Genomic DNA, 19,728 nt, shown 5'->3' on the forward strand with positions numbered 1-19,728 from the left:
TTTGAAATGGGAGATTTGTAATGAGATGCTATTCCTTATTTCTCCTCCTGAACATTGTTGAAATTCAGTTTCAAAGCTAAATGGTTTGTTGATTAAGTCACTCAGTTAATAAACGGTGGAGCTCAGTTTTGAATTTAGATCTTCTGGGCCCATAACCCATGTCCTTACTTAACTGTTCTATCATTACATGGCCCTTTCAGTGTAAGCACACTCTGCTTGCTTTCCCCATCTGTCCCAAGTACTTATGGGCCATGGAACAGTGAAGGTCATACCTTCAGAGAGTCTGGTCTGTGTTGTCATCTGACCTTCTTTCCTCTTTGGGCGAACAAGGTATCACCGTGGAAGAGGACGGGGACCACCTTCCCCAGCCACCCCGTCCTGCCTTCGGGTATTGCTCAGAGTCTGAAGCCACACACACACATACATACATCATCCTACTTTGGCTGTAGGATAATATTACGGGAAGAACGAGTATCAGGCAGAATAATAAGATAATAACAGTTGATGTACTTTATAGTTCATGGGAAAATTGGGACGATCAAAAGAGAGGAGAGATGCAAAAGGAGATGCCCTTGGGGGGACGGTGTCCCAGGCAGTGTGGTAGCTCTCATGACGCATTTACCTTAAAGAAATGAAAATATAGGCTCGCACAAAAATCTGTAGGTCAGTGTTATAGCTGCTCTATTCATAGTTACCCCGAGCTGAAAGTAACCAAAATGTCCTTCCATGGGTGAATGGATAAACAAACCAATACAGCCATGCAGTGGAATTCTGCCCGGCAATAAAAAGGAATGACCTACGGATACACAGCAGCAGCCTGGATGAATCTCAGAGGCATTACGAGAAGTGAAAAGCCCGTCTCAAAAGGTCACATGCTGTGTGATTCCATTTGTAGGACATTCTGGAAAAGACAAAACTATGGTAACAGAGGACAGACATCAGTGGTCACCGGAGGTTAAAGGTGGAGGGAGGACCGTAGACAAGGAACGTAAGGGAATTCTTGGGGTGGTGGAACTGTTCTGTGCCGTGATCGTGCTCCTGGTTACAAGATTCTATATGTGGTTAAAATTAGTTGAATGAATGGGGAGTTACTGTTTCACAGGTACGGCATCGCAGTTGGGGAAGATGAAGAAGTTCTGGAGGTAGATGGTGGTGCTGGTCGCACAGCAGTGTGAATGCACTTAAGGTCACAGAACTGCACACTTAGAAATATTTAAAATGGCAAATTTTATTGCTAAAACAGAAGGACATTTTTAGAAGGTAAACTGAGTACCAAACATACCTTTCCTATGAATAAATAAAAATAGCACAAATGCCTGTGTTAAAGGCAAAACGTTCTCAGATTGGATCACAAAGCAAAACCAAACTACAAACAATGGATTCAAAGATACATCAATAACAAAAAATGATCAATTTTATGTATATTTTACCCCAATTTAAATGAATGAATCAATAGAATAACAAAATGCATAGAACTGTACCTAAAAAATAATGAAAGTCAGTGATAAAACAGTCCTGTGAAAGCAGAGGGTGCCGGTGCGATAACGGTGATAACGGGAGCGTGCTGCGTAGGTAACGTGGTCCCCGGAGAATTCTGCTGTTCTGCCACCTCCTCATTATTAGCAGACCGGGCAAAGGCTGCCCTTGTAGCCTAAGCATTCCCACCTTTTCTCCTGGGTGCCTCACAGGGCTGAGTGGCATTTGGGCATTGATTTTTTGTGTGTGCTTCAAATGTAAAAGCCAGAGTGATGGAATGAATATTGATGTGTGGGATTGTCAAGCTTTGAAGACAAAAGCCCCCAGATTCCGCGTCTCACGCGGGTGGACCCTGCAAACAGGACATTACAATATCCATCTCTGCAAGGTCGCAGAGCTGGCTTGTCCTAATTTGCATAGACTGATCGGACTCCCGACTGAAGGAGAAGAGCCAACTTTCAGGGTCACCAGCCGCCCCAGAAGGCATTTCTTGCCTCCCTCCTCCTTTGAGTAGAGACCCTTTCCTTTGCCTGCTGTCGTTCCCAAGGTCTAGCACTAAGGAACCTCGTTGGTCTGTGTCTGGTCGTCAGCACAGAAGCCTGGGCGCCATCTGGTTTTCTTTTCTTCTGCCATCGTGGACTCAAAATAACTCCGCGAGGATCTGTTTCCTTCCTCACCGTGGGAACTGAACAGAGTCGGACGAGGAGCGTCTTACGGCAGAGGGTTCTTCTAACGTGAAGGGACGTTCCCGCCCCACCTCCACCTTTCCAAGCCCAACCCATCCCCCTACCACCTTAAATGCAGCCTCCTTCAAGAAGCCATCCAGGAAGCCGGGCTGCTTGCAGCCTTTCTCCCGTGGAACTTCGGTAGCACTGGTACACAGCCCGCGGTCGTGATTTCGTCTAGCTGTGCATACGGCCTCTTTCACATTCTTGGACGGTAAGCAAGTATCTGACGGCGCTTCTGCCCCTCCTTGTTCTCCCTGGGGCCCAGACCCTCATCCGAGCGCATGTCCTCCGCAGCTCCCGTCTCTCTGCTTTATTCCTTCCAACCTGCTCTTAATGCTGACCCTCCGGGCTCTTTCTGACACAAAAACCCAGCCTTGACACTCAGCCAGAATTCTTCAGTTGCTTCTGATAACGATGATGATGACAGTAATAATAGCTAATATAGTGTATTTAATATGTGCCAGGCACTGTGCTAACATGTTGCCCAGATTAACCTGTTGAATACTAAGAAGCCTCATGAGGTAGGTAGCATTATTAGCCCCATTGTACAAATGGGGAAACTGGGGCACAGACAAGTTAAGTGAGTTGCTCCAGGTCACACAGCTATTAAGCAGCAGAGCTGGGATTTGAACTCAAGCAGTCTGGCTCCAGAGGCTCTGCTGTTTCTTTTCCCTTAGAGCATGGACTCTGAACTCCTTTGTGCAGAATTCAACTCCCATTGTGAACCAGGCCCTGGCTCTTCAGCCCTGCTGCCCTCCAGTTACCAGGGCCATAGCTGTTAGGCTCCGGCAATGACAAACTGCCCGTGATCTCCAGTCATGCCCGGTCTCTCCCAGGGCCCTGCGTCTGCACAGACTGCTGTGTCTATCTAAAAACCCCTGGTCTCCTCTTGTCCTACTAGAGAACTCTCCCTTCAGCTCTTAGCCCCGGTTCTGTGGCCTCCTTAAGGCTGTTCAGGACGGCGCCCTTTGCTCTGGCCTCCACTGTCATGGGCACGCTGCTCCGTGGCACCCAGCATGTCACTCCCAGTCCCCCAGCCACACCCGCTGCCCTTCCCCCGATCCTCACGTGCCTGGTTCCTCCTCATCGTCCAGTGCTTTGTTCAGAAGCCACCTTTCTCAGAGGGGGCTTCTTAGGACAGCCAGGCTAAACTTATTCTCCGGCCAGTCGCTCTTCATCCTGTATCATAGCTGTGTCCATTTCTTCCCAGTGCTTGGTTTTCACTACCTGAGATCACCTGTGTGCCCATTATCTATGGCTACACGGCAACCTACCCCAGCACTTGGTGGCTTAAAGCAAGGGCCGTTTCATTTTATTTCCCCAGTTTGTGGGTCAGATATGTGGGCGGGGTTGCCTGGTGCCCTCGCTGGAGTGGTTGGAGGGCTGGGCTCAGCTGGGCCTGCAGATAGAAGTGCCTAGATATGACAGCTCCGGCGTGGAGCCCACAGGGTCATAGGACTTCTTACAGAGGCCCAAGAGGAAACTGCAAGGCTCTTATGACCTCGCCTCAGAAGCCCCAGAATGTTACTTCTGCACATTCTACTGGTCAGGCAAGTCACAAGGCCAGGCCAGAATCAAGGACAGGGAACATACTTCATCTCTTATACAAGGACTAGCAAAGAATCTGCGGCTCTATATTAGTCCATTACATTAGAAAAAAACCAACTTGTTATCTGCCCTACTTCTTTACAATGTGAACTCCTGGAAGGCAGGTTCTTACTCTCCCGTCATACTGTGTCCCCAGCGCCCAGAATATCGTGACAGATGCTATAAATGTGTGCTGAATGTCTGTATGAATGAACAGATGAATGAATGAAAAAGTAAAGGAATGAGAAATTGAATGAATGTTTACATCTCTGCCTCTCTGGTATGTAAACTTCTTGTATCCTCGTAAATACAGTCCTCTGCACTATTAGGTGCTCAGGATATATTTGCCAAATGAATGGATGCATTTTAATTATCATTAAAGGAGATCACGTGAGTTGTTCCCAGTACATATATAGGTGTTGAATATGAGTAGCAGCTATTAATAAATTAGCACTGCCTTATACGTAGTAAAATCGGTTTATATATTTATTTAATAACTAAACAAAATGGACCAGATCGCCACTTCCTTGACTCCTTCCCCTTTCCCTTTCCCTCTGCAGCAGGCTGCGGGAGAGCCTCTCTGTTGGGAAGGGGCAGCCCCAGCGCCCCCTAATCCCACCATCTCTGGGTGGGGAAAAGGGCCTTTGCTCCTGGCCTCCGCACCTCTCTCCTTGCCTCACTGCCAAGACTAACTCACTTTGAGGTCATTAAGATGGGGGCTGAGATGATGGTCTGAGGAGCTCAGAGTGCTGAATTCTGATTCCCGGCAGCTCTCTAGGAGGATCAAGTGAGGTTACAGGTCTCTTAACATTCTGGCACTGTTTTGCCCTTGTGCGAGAGTGGCTTGCAGTGATGGCTGGACACCCTGTGTTGAATCCCAAGGAGGTGTTGGCATCTGATATGACAGGAAGGGAAGGATACCCTCACCGGGTGTCTCCACAGTGCGTGGCTGCACTCCCCAGTGAGCAGTAGAACCAGGGGGCTGGCATTTGAGCCGCAGTGGGACGACTCAGCTCGAGGCCAAGCCCTATAAGCTATTTCACCACGTGGCCCGGAACAACTTCCTTCGTCTCTTCAGAGCTTCAGTTTCCTCGTCTGTGAAATGGGATCCATTCCCCACGTTCCTTCCTTTCTGCGTTTTTATTTTCCTCTGTATGTTTTTAGAATCCCGACCAGGGTAGCTCTGGAAAAAGATTCCAAGTTCAAGGAAGCTCTATAGTGGCCAAAGGCGACGCATAAGGAATACTATATAAAATTCCCTATTTGAAAATCAGACTAAGCTTTTTAATCCAATGCTGGTCTCCTTGGGGTATTGGGTTTTTTAATATTTTAAAAATTTGTTTCTTAGAGTCCTTCTTGTTCTATGGATTTTTAAGACTTCCGGTTCTGGACAGTACTAATTTACTCCTTCCCCAAACCCCAGAGAGCACAGATTGTCATTCGGGTTAAGTAAGTGCCAGGCAGTGCCTCCCAGCTTGGGGTAAGTTTTATTACAGGGCGTTTAGTGGAAGCATCAAGGTGGCATGTGGAGGATTCTTTTTTTCCTTCTTCCTCACTAAAAATACAGTTCTCCATGGCCATGAATTTTAGTAAAATTCAAGTTCCAATGACAGTTTTTTTAAAGATCTAGGTTTTTATTTAAATTTCACCAAGCTGGGACAAGAATCGTCAAAGGAAAAGGCAGGCTCACTTCTGCTTCAGCTAATTGTGGGGTGATACACTCACCCTTTTGGTCCCCAGACTGGCTGAGTTTAAGGAACAAATTAGGGAATGAGAGTTTTCCATCTTAGGGAACATTATCTAACATAGGACAATTTTAGCTATTACAACGTCATCCTCATGGAAGCAGTTAATAGTTTTGAGAATCCACCATGGGCCAGATATTGTGTTAAGTAATCCCAGATATTATCTCAATATTAATTAAAAATAATACTTCCAGAAGAATGGGGCTCCATGAATTTAAATAACTTGCCCATGTTCACGCAGTTGGTCAGAGAAAGATCTGGAATTCAAATCCAAATTATCTGCCTCCAAGACCAATGCTTTCCACAGGACCACGCCTTCCATTCTTCTAGTGTTGGCTGATTTCTCTGATTGTTTTCCATGGAAGATGCTTTAACTATTCAAAGTCTTGCTATCTTCTTATTTAATTCCTGTAGTTCCTTAATAGCTTTCAATTGTTTTCAAATATTTTTATCTTGCCAGTGGCTTGTCTTTCCATGATTTTAGCGGTGTCTTTCAAAGAGTTCTTAATTTTAACAAAGTCCGATTCATCTTTTTTTTGTGGTGGATTGTACTTTGGTGTCATATCTAAGAAACCTTTGTCTAACTCAGGGTGACAAAACCTTTCTCCTATATTTTCTCCTGGAAATGTTATAATTTTAGGATTTGCATTTAGATATATGATCTACTTTGTGTTAATTTCTATATATCTTGTGAGGTATGGGATGAAGGTTTTTTTGCATATGAATAGCTAGCTGTTCTGACACCACTGGTTGAAGACTGTCCTATCTGTCCCGAATCACCTTTGCACCATACGTGTGTTGGTCTGTTGGGGCACTCCATTCTGGTCCCATAATCTCTTCACTCTCTCTATGCTAATATCCCACTGTCATGATTACTACAGCTTTAAAGTCTTGAAGTCAGGTAGTATAAGTCTTTCAACTTTGTTCTTCTTCTTCAAGGTCATCTTGGCTATTCTAGGTCCTTTATTATTTCTTTAGTATTTATGTATTCAAAGATATAGTTATAAAACAGCATCTAGAAATCTAAAGATAACTTAGAAATTAAAGTTAATTAAGAGTAGTATGGAAACTTTCCATAATCTAGCTTCATCAGGACGTGAGGCATTCTGGGTATCACATTCCATTTGGTTAATCAAAAATTGTTGTATCTATAGAGAACAGATTTGTGGTTGCCAAGGGGAAGGCAGAGGCGGGGGGCAGGGGAAGGATTGGGAGTTTGGGATTAGCAGATGAAAACTATTATATATATAGAATGGATAAACAACAAGGCCCTACTGTATAGCGCAGGGACCTATATCAATGGCCTGTTATAAACCATAATGGAAAAGAATATGAAAAATAATATATATTTGTATAACTGAGTCACTTTGCTGTACAGCAGAAATTAACACAACACTATAAATCAATTATACTTAAATAAAAAAATTTTAATTAAGAAAAATTATTGTATCTACCTTACATGGATTGCCGATTTTCAAAACAACTAGAACATAAAAATTTATACCAGAATTGTACTGGACATGATTTCAATTTTCATTGATGTTTCAGAAAATACTTTGGACCCTAGTATTTGGACCCTGTGAGCATCAGTTGTCATTGTCCTAGCAAAGTGGGGAATTACTGATTAAAGGGAGCTCATCTGGTTATACTGCTGCCTGCCATGGTATCTACTCTACTTTTGATTGGGGGATACCTTTTCTCAAACATCTGAAGTGTTATAATTGACAGTTCTATGCACAGCATTCTGTCTCTTCCAACAAAACATATCCCTGTTTACTTTAAGCTTGTTATCTGCTGGGGACCATGAGGAATACTATTAATTAAGCCAGCTGATTCCTGATAATGTTAGCCATCACTGCTGCTGTGGGACATTGAGCAAATTGCTTGTCCTCTGTGGGCCTCTGTCTTCATTTGTAAAATGAAAGGTTTGGACTAGTTAACCTTGAGTGGCTCATCCAACTCTAAAATTCTTTGACTCTTTTATAGTGGTTTTTTTTTTTCACTTAAAAATCACAACCTGTTTAAAAATAAACAGAAACTCTTAATGGCAAAAAGCACCACGGTAAGTCAGAAAGTAGTGGTCTTTTGATGCGTCTCAGATTACCTAACGAACACCACTGCATGACCTTACTTTTAACTATGGCCAACTTTAAGCAATGAAGATGGCATTTATGGTTCCTGGTGCTGTGACATTTTGTGGTCCATGAAATCCCCATATTCTGAGAAGCTCTTGAGTGTCTCAGGTCAAGGGAGGGAGGAAGGAGAATGGCTTAAAGTCCAGACAGCTCCAAAGCTTCAGAGTACTCCTGAGTTAGATTTTCAAATGTATCTCCACAGTAAATGGTATAGTATTGAAACCAAGTGGACTTCAAATATCTAGATTGTCTTTCCTATACCAAGGCACAGCACATATGACCACACACTCTGGTCACATTCCATCTGATCGTTGCTGTTCTAATAGAATGAGAAACTTAGAAAGTATGAAGTTTACTAGGGAATGCAGAATATAGACATGAATTTAAAATAATCTAAGGGGTCTTCTTTGAGCACTTGCTGTGCGCAAGATGCTGTGCCATGCACTTCTTGTACATTGTGTCATTTAACACAACACACAACGATCTTGAAAAGTAGACATTATTGTCTCCTTATTACATATGAGGAAATGATGCACAGAGAACTCCTGTTACTTGCCCCACGTCACACAGTAGCAAGTGGCAGAGCTGCTCTTCAGTCCATATCTGTCTCAGTCTAGAGCTTCATGACTACGTCGGAGACTAGCTCTCAGAACTTAGCCAGCTCATTTAGAAAGTAAATGAATTAGTAGTATTAATTATGATCTAAACCAAGAACACAGAGTACTGGTGGGTCACTGTTGGGTAGACTTGATGGAAGGAAGAACTCATAGAAACTGTCCTGAAGAAATTGCTTTGAGTTACATGTTGAGGTGAAGGACATGAATTGGCCCGGGGAGAAAGGTGAGTTCATGCTGAGGGAACAGACTCTATGAGGCTGTGAAGGTACAAGTGAATGAATTGTGTGTTCAGGAAGCAACATAAAGACTTGCTCATTGCAGGGCAATGGCCAGAAATAAAGCTGATGTCATAGGGGTGAAAATCCAAGAGATTTCACTTTGTGATGCTAAGCCCTGGTAATCCACACTCAGTTCTTAAACACGAGAGGGAACATAATTAAAATTGCATTTGCTTTTACAATTTATCCTACAACTCATGTAGGATAAACATGGGCTTTTAAAGCATCAAGCAAGGTCAAGAGAAAACTTCTTAGCAAAACATATTAGCTATCCAACAAGTGATTTTCAGGAGTATGTTGTAGCTTACCTCACTAAGGTCCTATAGCCTCGATAGCGCAATGAAGGGGCCTGCAAGCAGACTTCACACGATTTTCAGAAATAAAGGTAACCAGCCCACTGCAGGTAAGCTAATAGCACATTTCCATCATCCCTGGTTCCGTGCAGTGTGCATAAATGCGGCACACGAGTGTTACAGATGCAAGTCAAGGGTGGGCAGATAGAAAGCTCTCAACAACGTGGAATAAATTGAGTTGAATTGAAGTTCACTTTCAGATAGCAATTGCTGCTCCTGAGTGAGGGCTAATGTATTTGGTGAACTTTTGTTTGTCCCTTCCATGATAAATCCACTAATGCTAACGTAATATCTCTTCACATTTTCTGAAGTCCTCATATTATTCTCTCTCTCTCTCTCTCTCCAGTTCCAGAGACCTAATGACTTCTCACCCCCTTTCCGCTTTGGCACTGTGCCCAACGGCAGCACGGAGAGGAACATTCGCAACAACTATGCGGAAATGCACGCCTACATGGGGAAGTTCAACCAGAGGGGCGTGGACGATGCACTGCTCTCCCTGAAAACAGGGTAAGAACTGCTTCCAAGCTCAGAACCTTGGATACGTTGCTCACGTTTATGAAACATACGTGGAATCAGATGTGCCATGCTTGGTGCCACGCCACGTTAAAGCAAAGCAGGCTGCATTTGCTCTTTGTGGATCTCCGAGTTAAAGTGACAGTGTAATTCAGGCCAGCGCACAGAGGTCCCTGTGCTATTACTCACGTCTATGTATTTTTAATAAACTGTATTCTACTTGCATTAATGTAAACATGAAACAAGAAGGTAATAGATGTAAAAGTCAAAGGGGAGAGTCAAGGCTAAAGTTCACACGTTACACACGAAATAAAGACCTGTTGACCAAAAGGTGAAAATGATGATTTTGGTGTCTTATGGACAGGGAGAAATAAACAATGAAAGGGTAAAAGTTTTTAGACAACACACAGTAAGAATGTGTTAACCGATCTCCAATTCCAACAAAATTGGCATTCTTTGCTCCAGCTCTATAATCTCAGTTCATTCACTAAAAGGAGCTCATGAACTGCAAATAGGTTTGCTTGCATAATCTCAGCCACATTCATTCATTTGGCCTTCAGAAGCCACAGCTGCAGAGTAAGACAGACAATTGACCATGAGAGTTGTTGGAATTTGAAGGTCCTGGGGCCTCGTAGCTGATTTCCTGTGTTGTAGCTTAACTAACAACACTTAGACCTCCTGGTGGCTCTGGTTCTGGAAGAACCACCCAGGTGCATGTTTACTTAAATACTGTTAGCCTCTGTCTTATCATTATGAAGTCACGGCAGATTTCAGAAGATGGGATTTGAGTTTGGGGTGGACTAGTCTGGGCAGTCTGGTCCCTGGTACAATCACAGTTGTCAATCAGAACTTTGGCTTTTTGATGGACACTCCTCCTAAAGGTTACTCACAGGCCTTTTGAAAAAATGTTCTGTGTCTTATCATGCCAGAAAGGATTTCTTTTTTCTTAAGGAGGAGTAAAGCTAACTTAACTTGTAAAAGTGAAGAGGATGATGGCTGCCTTTCTTTCTTGCAGACCTCTCTACTACCTATATGAATATATCAATTTCTGCTTCCCCCTTTGATGTGTTTAAATACTGACCTATACCTTCCTGGCCCCGCCCCTAGCTTTATCCCCTTCCCTGTATATTCTTTCCTTGAAAAGCACAGTATGTACAATGAGATTCTCATACGTTTGGGAATCTGAGGCCTCTGACTTCTCCTGCATGCTGCATTGGCTTGTGGTTTCACCATTGGCTCTTGACACAAGCTTGTGCTGCCACCACCCCAATGACTCACTTCTCTCCTTGCGCTGCAAAACAGAGTATTGAAACCCTTCTGACTGCAAACAAAGCATTGTCCATCTAGTGCTACACGTCTACCTACACTTACCCCACTCCGGACTGTAACGAACGGAGAAATGAAAAATGGTATAGAAGTCTAACCCATGCTATTTGCTGTTATCATTGTGATGGTTCCTTTTCATTATTTCTGTTATTATTTTTATTGATTCCTTTTTACTCCTTCTCCTTTCAGACACAGCTTATGAGTTGGCTTCAGGCCCAGCTTACATTCTCATCATTCCCAGTGGGAGGGAGAGAACTCCTCCTGTCCACCTGAAATCGCACAAAGAACAGCCTGGGATTTAGGCTTTAGTTTCTGGCTGAGTTCCACCTTGAGCCTTACTTTGAGCCACTTCCCCCCATAGTCTGCTGGAGCCCTACTGCTTCCTATTAATGACCCCAGTGGTAGATTTGTACTAAAATTCCTCCACTGGACTTGCTTTGTTTGTTTCTTTCTCGCACAGGAAACTGGATGCCTTCATCTACGATGCAGCAGTGCTGAACTACATGGCAGGCAGAGACGAAGGCTGCAAGCTGGTGACCATTGGCAGCGGGAAGGTCTTTGCTTCCACTGGTTATGGCATTGCCATCCAAAAGGATTCTGGATGGAAGCGCCAGGTGGACCTTGCTATCCTGCAGCTCTTCGGAGATGGTGAGTTAAAGAAAGGGACAGTGCCTCTTTGGCCTCTCCCGATGGCCAGTCCGAAACATCAACCCTTCTTCCTTCCTCATCCCTCTAACCTCTGCGTTTCCAGAAAAGCATTTCACAGTATACTAGGAGATTTGGAGGGTATATGTTATTCGTTTCCTAACGCTTTGTAGCAAAGTACCACAAACTGAGTGACTTAAACAACAGACATTTGGCTCAAGGTTCTGGAGGCCTGAACCCTAAGATCAAAGTGTCGGCTTTGGTTCCTAATGAGGGACTCGAGGGAGAATCCGCTCCATGCCTCTCCCCTAAGCCGTCATGGTTTGCTGGCAATCTACAGCGTTCCTTGGCTTGTAGGCGCATCACCCCTGCTCTACCTTCATGTTCACATGGCTTTCTCCCTGTGTGCATGTTTTCCCTCTGTACGTGTCTATGTCTGATTCCCTCCCTTTTGAAGGATACCAGTTATATTGGATTAGGAGCCCACTGTATCCAGGTGATCTCATCTTAACCAGTTACATCTGCAATTACCCTACTTCCAAATAAAGTCACATCTCAAGGTACTGGGAGTTAGGACTTCAACAAAGGAACTGCGGGGGGCAGTGGGGCGTGGTTATACAATCCAACCCAGGGTGAAATTTGGGGGAGAGGATTAGTCAGTCAAGGAGGTGTGTTTCAGGATTGCAGGGTATGATCAAACCCTCAGGGATAAAGTAAGAGGGGCTGGGGTCAGAAGTTCCCCAGTCTTCTCACATGTGGCCAGAGCAGTGGATGGGATTTTGGAAAGGTCTCTGCTCTCTCTGGGCCCAGAGAAAGGGCAGAGACATCCACACGTGGGCATCTGCTCATCCTTCCCTCTCCCATCTTGCTTTTCCCTCTGGAAGAGGGAGGAAGCAGGGCCAGGGTCCTCAGAGACAGACACCGGAAGGCACTCACCCCCCAGAGTGATTCTCGCAGCAGACTGAGCAGACAGCTTGTTTTGAGGAAATCTCATCTCCTGTTTCATTACACTCACGCCTTCCGCATCCCTCTTCACTTTATTGTCTAAAGCACCTACTCCTCCTGTTCGTCTCACAGAAGCTAATCCAGTTAATCTACTTGGCCTCACAGGCCATCAACCAAGCGGTTCCCTAAGTTCTGTCTGCAGAATCTTTGCTGTTAGGGATGCGAGAAGAAGCAGAGGAGCACAGGGAGATTGTCAGACTCTGGGTGAAGTCAGTTGTTCCCTAGTTAGGAAAATCATACTTTGATCCAAGAAATGAGTAAAAAGTGATTTGATTAACATTGGAAAGAGGAGGGGGGTTCCAGGTGGAGGGTTACGAGCCATTTTGGTATAAGAGTTTCTGTCATTGTAATGCAGCTGTCACTCAAAGGCAATAACGGGGCCTCCTTCCACGAGGAAGTGCAGCCATAGAGATGATTTGCAGAAGTTGCCAGGGCTTCGGTCAGATTATTCAGACAAGGTTCACATTTTGAACCAAACTGGAACTATTGGAACAGGCAGTTTTCTTCATGAGATTTTCAGATTTTCGCTTCTCTGGAATTAGATGCATTCTCGAGCATATGGTGTCTGTCATTTTCCTTTTGTCTACGATTTCTACCTTTCTAATTCCTAATTCTAATTTCTAATTCCTAGTATCCACCAGGTTATTGTAACCTGGCATGACTTGAATTAATCAAAACTTCCTCAAGCAGCGTTAAAAGGAGGCAGGTCCGAACTGGGTGGTGTCATTTTACTGCAGCTTCCTCCCTTTTACTGTGAACATTTATATTTTCAACAAGAGATCAGGAAGTCTGAGGACCTCTAGGGAATCAATCAATCTCTCTGCCGATATGTCTCTGTCTCTCCTCCCCCCGACCCAATCTGCTTTGCATATATTTTGAGAGCAATTTTCTGAACCACTTGTTCGGTTATGTTGTTCCTCACTGTCTACCACAACAGCAAGAAAAAGTTCAAAGTGCTTTAGTCTGATACTCGGGCCCTCGGCGATCTTGCATCAACCTTTTGTATTCAGCTTCCTTTGCCTACTGTTACTCTGACTCGTTCTGCCTGCCTTTCCCAAATACGCCTTGTGATTTTCTACCTTCCTCCCCTTGATCATGCTATGTCTGCTGCCTGGAGTGCCTTTTTGTGCAATATAAATTAAAATTCACCCATTCACCATGCCCACCTCCAAGTCCTACATCCTCATGAAAACCCACTGGCCACCCATCTGCAAAATCACTCTAATTCAGGCAGCTCTTGTGACCTGCATATAGCTTGTCATACTGATTGTTTATACACCAGTTTACACTGGGTAAGTCATGGGGCACAGAGGTAATGTCTCCTGTCTTTGTGTCACCGGTGGTATCCACATTATCGTTTTCACTGAATACCTAAATACATCGATAAGTTACTACATAACGGTATTTAATAATATCCTAACTTTCTCTGTTGGTTTTCTTTCTTTATGTCTCCTTCTCTCTTTCTCTCGCATGTTTTCCTCTCCTTTCCCCAACACCCCTCTCGCCCCCTCTCTCTACTCCTGCCCTCTCTCCTCTCTCTGCCTGTTCTCCTTCCCGTCCCGCCGCCAGGGGAGATGGAGGAGCTGGAAGCTCTGTGGCTCACGGGCATCTGCCACAATGAGAAGAACGAGGTCATGAGCAGCCAGCTGGACATTGACAACATGGCGGGCGTCTTCTACATGCTGGGGGCCGCCATGGCTCTCAGCCTCATCACCTTCATTTGCGAACACCTCTTCTATTGGCAGTTCAGGCACTGCTTTATGGGTGTGTGTTCTGGCAAGCCTGGCATGGTCTTCTCCATCAGCAGAGTAAGTGCTTTGATTCAGGTGCTTGGAGCTTGGGAAAGACAGCTCGCTGTGCAGAGCACGGAGAGCCAGGAGGGCACTGACTGCAGCCCGAGGCTGCTAAAGCGAGAAGCCACATCATGTACATTTCCCCCGGGGGGGGGGGGGGGATGACATCATTTCAAGTGGCTCAAAAAACAGGTGATGCAGTTTTTCCTTCAAGAAACAGATTTCTGTGTGGGGTTTGGGCATTTGGTTCTCAATAAGAACTGGCAGATCTATCAGAATGAAACATTTGGCCTTTTCCCAGATGCCTTTCATCACCATTAGTTAATTCTGCAGAGGTTGGATTAATCATTTAATCCTTTTAAAAAGTCACATTTCTATTTAAATCATGAACTATATCTCTCTTATTCTGACATCCAAAGGTATACTGTTGGTTATTTCACCGTGCTACTCTATGTTTTAACCATGTGTGAGTTTGGGGAGTTAAAGAGCTTAACAGAGCCTTCAGAAATAAGTCCTGACCTGTAAGAAATTTGCATTCCAGAAACTTCCTTAATTGGAGCAAGAGTATAGCTCAAGTCGTTCTTTATTTCGTGCTCTTCTGTGTATCTAGTCCAGAATGAGATTTTGAACACAGTTTTGAATATGAACAGAGGGTCACAGGGAAGAGCTAAAAAAAAAGAAAAAAAAAGACTTCTTTTGAATTTGTTAATAAAGTTATGGGATTCATTCATGAGAGGTGAACTCAAATGTCCTCTTCAAATAGAGGTCTAGGCTTCAGACATAAATAACCAACTTTGTCTCTAATGGAATTATATGAGAAAATGGAGTACTCATTAAATTGTCGCATCTTCTGATCATTTTCCTGTAGTATTTTAGTTGATAGAGAAAGTGTCCTCTCTGGCTGTGAGTTGCTGCAGGCCATTCAGTTACCTGGGAGCAGGAGGTTGTACTGCGTGGCCCTTCCCAAGACCTCTCCAGAGAGGGGGATGGCAGCAGTGGGGGGAACCTGTAATAGAAATCCCCTTTGTAGCCCCTCGACATAATCAATGGCTCTGTAGAGGAAAAGTGCATTTTCTCCTGGCCATAATCAAGAAGGGTTAGAAAGGAGGCCTGAGAAGGAAAGTAGAGGAACCTTCTCTTAAAGATCTCTTATCTCACTGCTGCCTCAGGGAAACTGAGGCTTATCATATGCAAATCTTCCTTCTTTCCCATGTAGCTGCCATTCTCCTTTCTTTTTTTTTTTTTTTTGTGGTATGCGGGCCTCACTGTTGTGGCCTCTCCCGTTGCGGAGCACAGGCTCCGGACGCGCAGGCTCAGCGGCCATGGCTCAGGGGCCCAGCCGCTCCGCGGCATGTGGGATCCTCCCAGACCGGGGCACGAACCCGTGTCCCCTGCATCGGCAGGCGGACCCTCAACCACTGCGCCACCAGGGAAGCCTTGCCATTCTCCTTTCTAATCTCTCCTCTCGTGCCCCTCCATTGGGACAGCCCCTTTCCAAATTTATCCCCCTAGTTTTAAAGATACAGTTCAAACAACCTCCTCTGCAGAGACCTTCCCTTGCCAGGCAGAAAAGTTCCAAATGTGTCCACCTTTCAAGGCAGGGGGCAAGAGACTGGCAGGAGGTTGGCCTGACTTTAGACTTGAGCCCAAGCCTTTCCCTCTCCTGGACGGTGTTCCTCAGGGCTCTGCACGAGGAGCCGCACACAGGGAGTTCTCAGTCAATACTAATTTGTTAAGATATTCATTATTTATGATCAGAGTAACTGAGTGAGAAACTATAAGGAGGAAACCAGGAGCTAAGGAGAGAATAAAGGAGAGGATTCCACAAGATTCTTTTATTTATTTATTTTCTTGAAGTACAGTTAATTTGCAGTGTTGTGTTAATTTCTGCTGCACAGCGAAGTGATTCAGTTATACATATATAATATACTGTTTTTCATAGTTTTTTTCCATTATGGTTTATCACAGACTACTGAATGTAGTTCCCCGTGCTCTGCAGTAGGACCTTGTTGTTTAATCCATCCTATATATACTAGTTTGCATCTGCTAACCCCAAACTCCCAATCCATCCCTCCCCCACCTCCGTCTCCCCAACAAGGGCATTCTTTATTCGTATTTAGTACTGGGATATCTGTCCCAGGTCCTTCCTGCCCTGGTATAGGGCACAGCAGGAGAAAAATCCCTCTTTGACCCCAGGGCTGCCTGACTGTCTCTGTGAATTTGGTTCACGCTTGGCTCAAGAAGAGAATTGCTCAGTTGTGATTTGGTGACCAAAATCCTAAAAGCTGCTCAAAGTTTGTCAGAGCCGGGAAAGAGTGGCAGTTGTGAGCGCCTGGGCTCTGCCGCACTTTACTGCCAGCCAAGGGTGACCAGCCAGGGCCGAAAAGCCCCAGCATCTGTAGAGCATTGCTACTGATTTCCAGAAGGCTGACAATATTTTTTGCTATCAGTCGATATCATGGCCTCATTTTTAAGACACAAAAACCTCAGCACGGAAAGGAAAATCAATTCGAGTTAGTAGTGGAGTTGAGGCAAGAATGTCCTGTCTTGCAATTCGAATCCATTTGTTCAAGTCACTTGGTGTAGCCGTGTTCCCTCTGGATCACCAGGCCGCCAGCTCGTGATGCGACTTGCTAAATGCAGGGGGGTAAGGCAGGCAAGCTTCTAGCCATATGTTTCTGTGAGTGTGTAAGACCATCCCTTTCATGTCCGCTCTGACTTTTCTCATCCACTTGGGCAGTCAGTGGTGGGTTGGTTGGGGGGTGCTGTTTATGGTCACTTCCTGCCTCGCCGGAGACCTAACCGGTCCCATCCTCCCTCCAGGGTATCTACAGCTGCATCCACGGGGTGGCCATCGAGGAGCGCCAATCCGTGATGAATTCCCCCACCGCAACCATGAACAACACACACTCCAACATCCTGCGTCTTCTCCGCACGGCCAAGAACATGGCCAACCTGTCCGGCGTGAACGGCTCCCCACAGAGCGCCCTGGACTTCATCCGCCGCGAGTCGTCCGTCTACGACATCTCCGAGCACCGCCGCAGCTTCACGCACTCTGACTGCAAATCCTACAACAACCCGCCCTGCGAGGAGAACCTCTTCAGCGACTACATCAGCGAGGTGGAGAGGACTTTCGGCAACCTGCAGCTGAAGGACAGCAACGCGTACCAGGACCCCCACCACCGGCCGCACAGCATCGGCAGCACCAGCTCCATCGACGGGCTCTATGACTGCGACAACCCGCCCTTCACCACGCAGCCCAGGTCCCTCGGCAAGAAGCCCCTGGACATCGGCCTCCCCTCCTCCAAGCACAGCCAGCTCAGCGACCTGTACGGCAAGTTCTCGTTCAAGAGCGACCGCTACGGCGGCCACGACGACCTGATCCGCTCCGACGTGTCGGACATCTCCACGCATACAGTCACCTACGGCAACATCGAGGGCAACGCGGCCAAGAGGCGGAAGCAGCAGTACAAGGACAGCCTGAAGAAGCGGCCGGCCTCGGCCAAGTCCCGCCGCGAGTTCGACGAGATCGAGCTGGCCTACCGCCGCCGGCCGCCCCGCTCCCCCGACCACAAGCGCTACTTCAGGGACAAGGAGGGGCTGCGGGACTTCTACCTGGACCAGTTCCGCACCAAGGAGACCTCGCCGCACTGGGAGCACGTGGACCTGACCGACATCTACAAGGAGCGCGGCGAGGACTTCAAGCGCGACTCGGTGGGCGGAGGAGGGCCCTGCACCAACCGGTCGCACCTCAAGCACGGGCCGGCTGACAAGCACGGCGGAGTCGGTGGGGTCCCGGCCCCCTGGGAGAAGAACCTGACCAGCGTGGACTGGGAGGAACGCTCCGGGGGCAACTTCTGCCGCAGCTGCCCGTCCAAGCTGCACAACTACTCGAGCGCGGTGCCCGGGCAGAACTCGGGCCGGCAGGCGTGCATCCGCTGCGAGGCGTGCAAGAAGGCCGGCAAGCTGTACGACATCAGCGAGGACAGCTCCCTGCAGGAGCTGGAGCAGCCGGCCGCCCCGGTGGCCGTGCCGTCCAGCGCGCCCGCCGCCAAGTACCCCCAGAGCCCGACCAACTCCAAGGCGCAGAAGAAGACCCGGAACAAGCTGCGGCGCCAGCACTCCTACGACACCTTCGTGGACCTGCAGAAGGAGGAGGCCGCCCTGGCCCCGCGCAGCGTGAGCCTGAAAGACAAGGGCCGCTTCCTGGACGGCAGTCCCTACGCGCACATGTTTGAGATGCCGGCGGGCGAGAGCGCTTTCGGCAACGGCAAGGCGGCGGCGCCGGCCGCGGGACATCACCACCACGGCAACCATGGCAACCCCGGCGGCGGCGGCGGCGGCAGCGGCGGCAGCGGCGGCGGCGGCGGCGGCGGCGGCAGCTACATGCTCAGCAAGTCGCTCTACCCCGACCGGGTCACGCAGAACCCTTTCATCCCCACTTTCGGGGACGACCAGTGCTTGCTCCACGGCAGCAAATCCTACTTCTTCAGGCAGCCCACGGTGGCAGGGGTGCCGAAGGCCAGGCCGGACTTCCGTGCCCTTGTCACCAACAAGCCGGTGGTGTCGGCCCTGCACGGGGCTGTACCAGGCCGTTTCCAGAAAGACATCTGTATAGGGAACCAGTCCAACCCCTGTGTGCCTAACAACAAAAACCCCAGGGCTTTCAATGGCTCCAGCAATGGGCATGTGTATGAGAAACTGTCTAGCATTGAGTCTGATGTCTGAGTGAGGGAAGAGAGAGGCGAAGGTGGGTACGGGAGGGTCGGGGCTGTGGACGTGTGGTGCGCATGTCACAGAGGGTGACGGGGGTGAACTTGGTTCCCATTTGCTCCTTTCTTGTCGTTTTCATTTATTTATGGGATCCTGGAGTTCTGATTCCTTCTGAGGGCGACCCTGGTGACCAGAACCATCTCTGCTCCCTTTCCAGTCCCCTCCTCCTTCCCGGTCTGTCCATCCTTCCAGTTCCCAGTTCCCGCGAGAGGATACGGTGGGCTCGCTCAGCCGGCGAGGGCGGAGTGGTTGAAGGAAGTGGCCCCACACGAGCTTCCTCCTAGCGTGGAAGGACTCTTTGCCACGCACTTCGAGGGAAGCACGGAGAAGCGGGAGGAGGCCGCGGGAGCGCAGGATAGCTCTCCCCGAACTGACCTTTACGTTTAGGTGAGGAAGCACAGCGCCCCAATAAGCGCCTTTAGCATTACTGCCTGTGAATGAACAGAGGCTTTTGCTAAATTCTTGTTGCTTAGATGGCGTGTGTTTGGGGATCGTGCGCCAGGCAGAGGGTGGGAAGCCACGTGTGTTTCTATATAAGCCAAAAAAAAAAAAAGTTTGCTTCAATTCCATGAGACTTAGCTGGTAGTGAACTGGAATGAAAGGTCATTGACGGATGATGGAAAGTACATCAGAGCAGTGTTTCATGGTGCATTAAAGGCAAGGAAGGAGGGACTGCGTGTGTATGTGTGTCTATATACACTTGCACACGTGTTGTCTGTACACGCCTGTCATCAGGCCTTTTCATGCGGAGAAG

General features: G+C 47.1%; 1 protein-coding gene across 1 annotated transcript in view; it reads left to right on the plus strand.

Annotated features, from left to right (window-relative positions):
- GRIN2B (glutamate ionotropic receptor NMDA type subunit 2B) overlaps positions 1–18,929 on the plus strand; it is a 410,164-nt gene extending 391,235 nt beyond the window's left edge. The window contains exons 10-13 of the mRNA XM_019938439.3: positions 9,266–9,426; positions 11,219–11,406; positions 13,978–14,216; positions 17,025–18,929. Of these exons, the coding sequence (XP_019793998.2) occupies positions 9,266–9,426; positions 11,219–11,406; positions 13,978–14,216; positions 17,025–18,929 (2,493 nt within the window). The remainder of the gene's footprint in view (positions 1–9,265; positions 9,427–11,218; positions 11,407–13,977; positions 14,217–17,024) is intronic.
- The last annotated feature ends 799 nt before the right edge of the window (positions 18,930–19,728 follow it).

The sequence above is a fragment of the Tursiops truncatus genome, chromosome 11 (assembly GCF_011762595.2).
Source record: "Tursiops truncatus isolate mTurTru1 chromosome 11, mTurTru1.mat.Y, whole genome shotgun sequence".
Lineage (NCBI taxonomy): Eukaryota > Metazoa > Chordata > Mammalia > Artiodactyla > Delphinidae > Tursiops > Tursiops truncatus.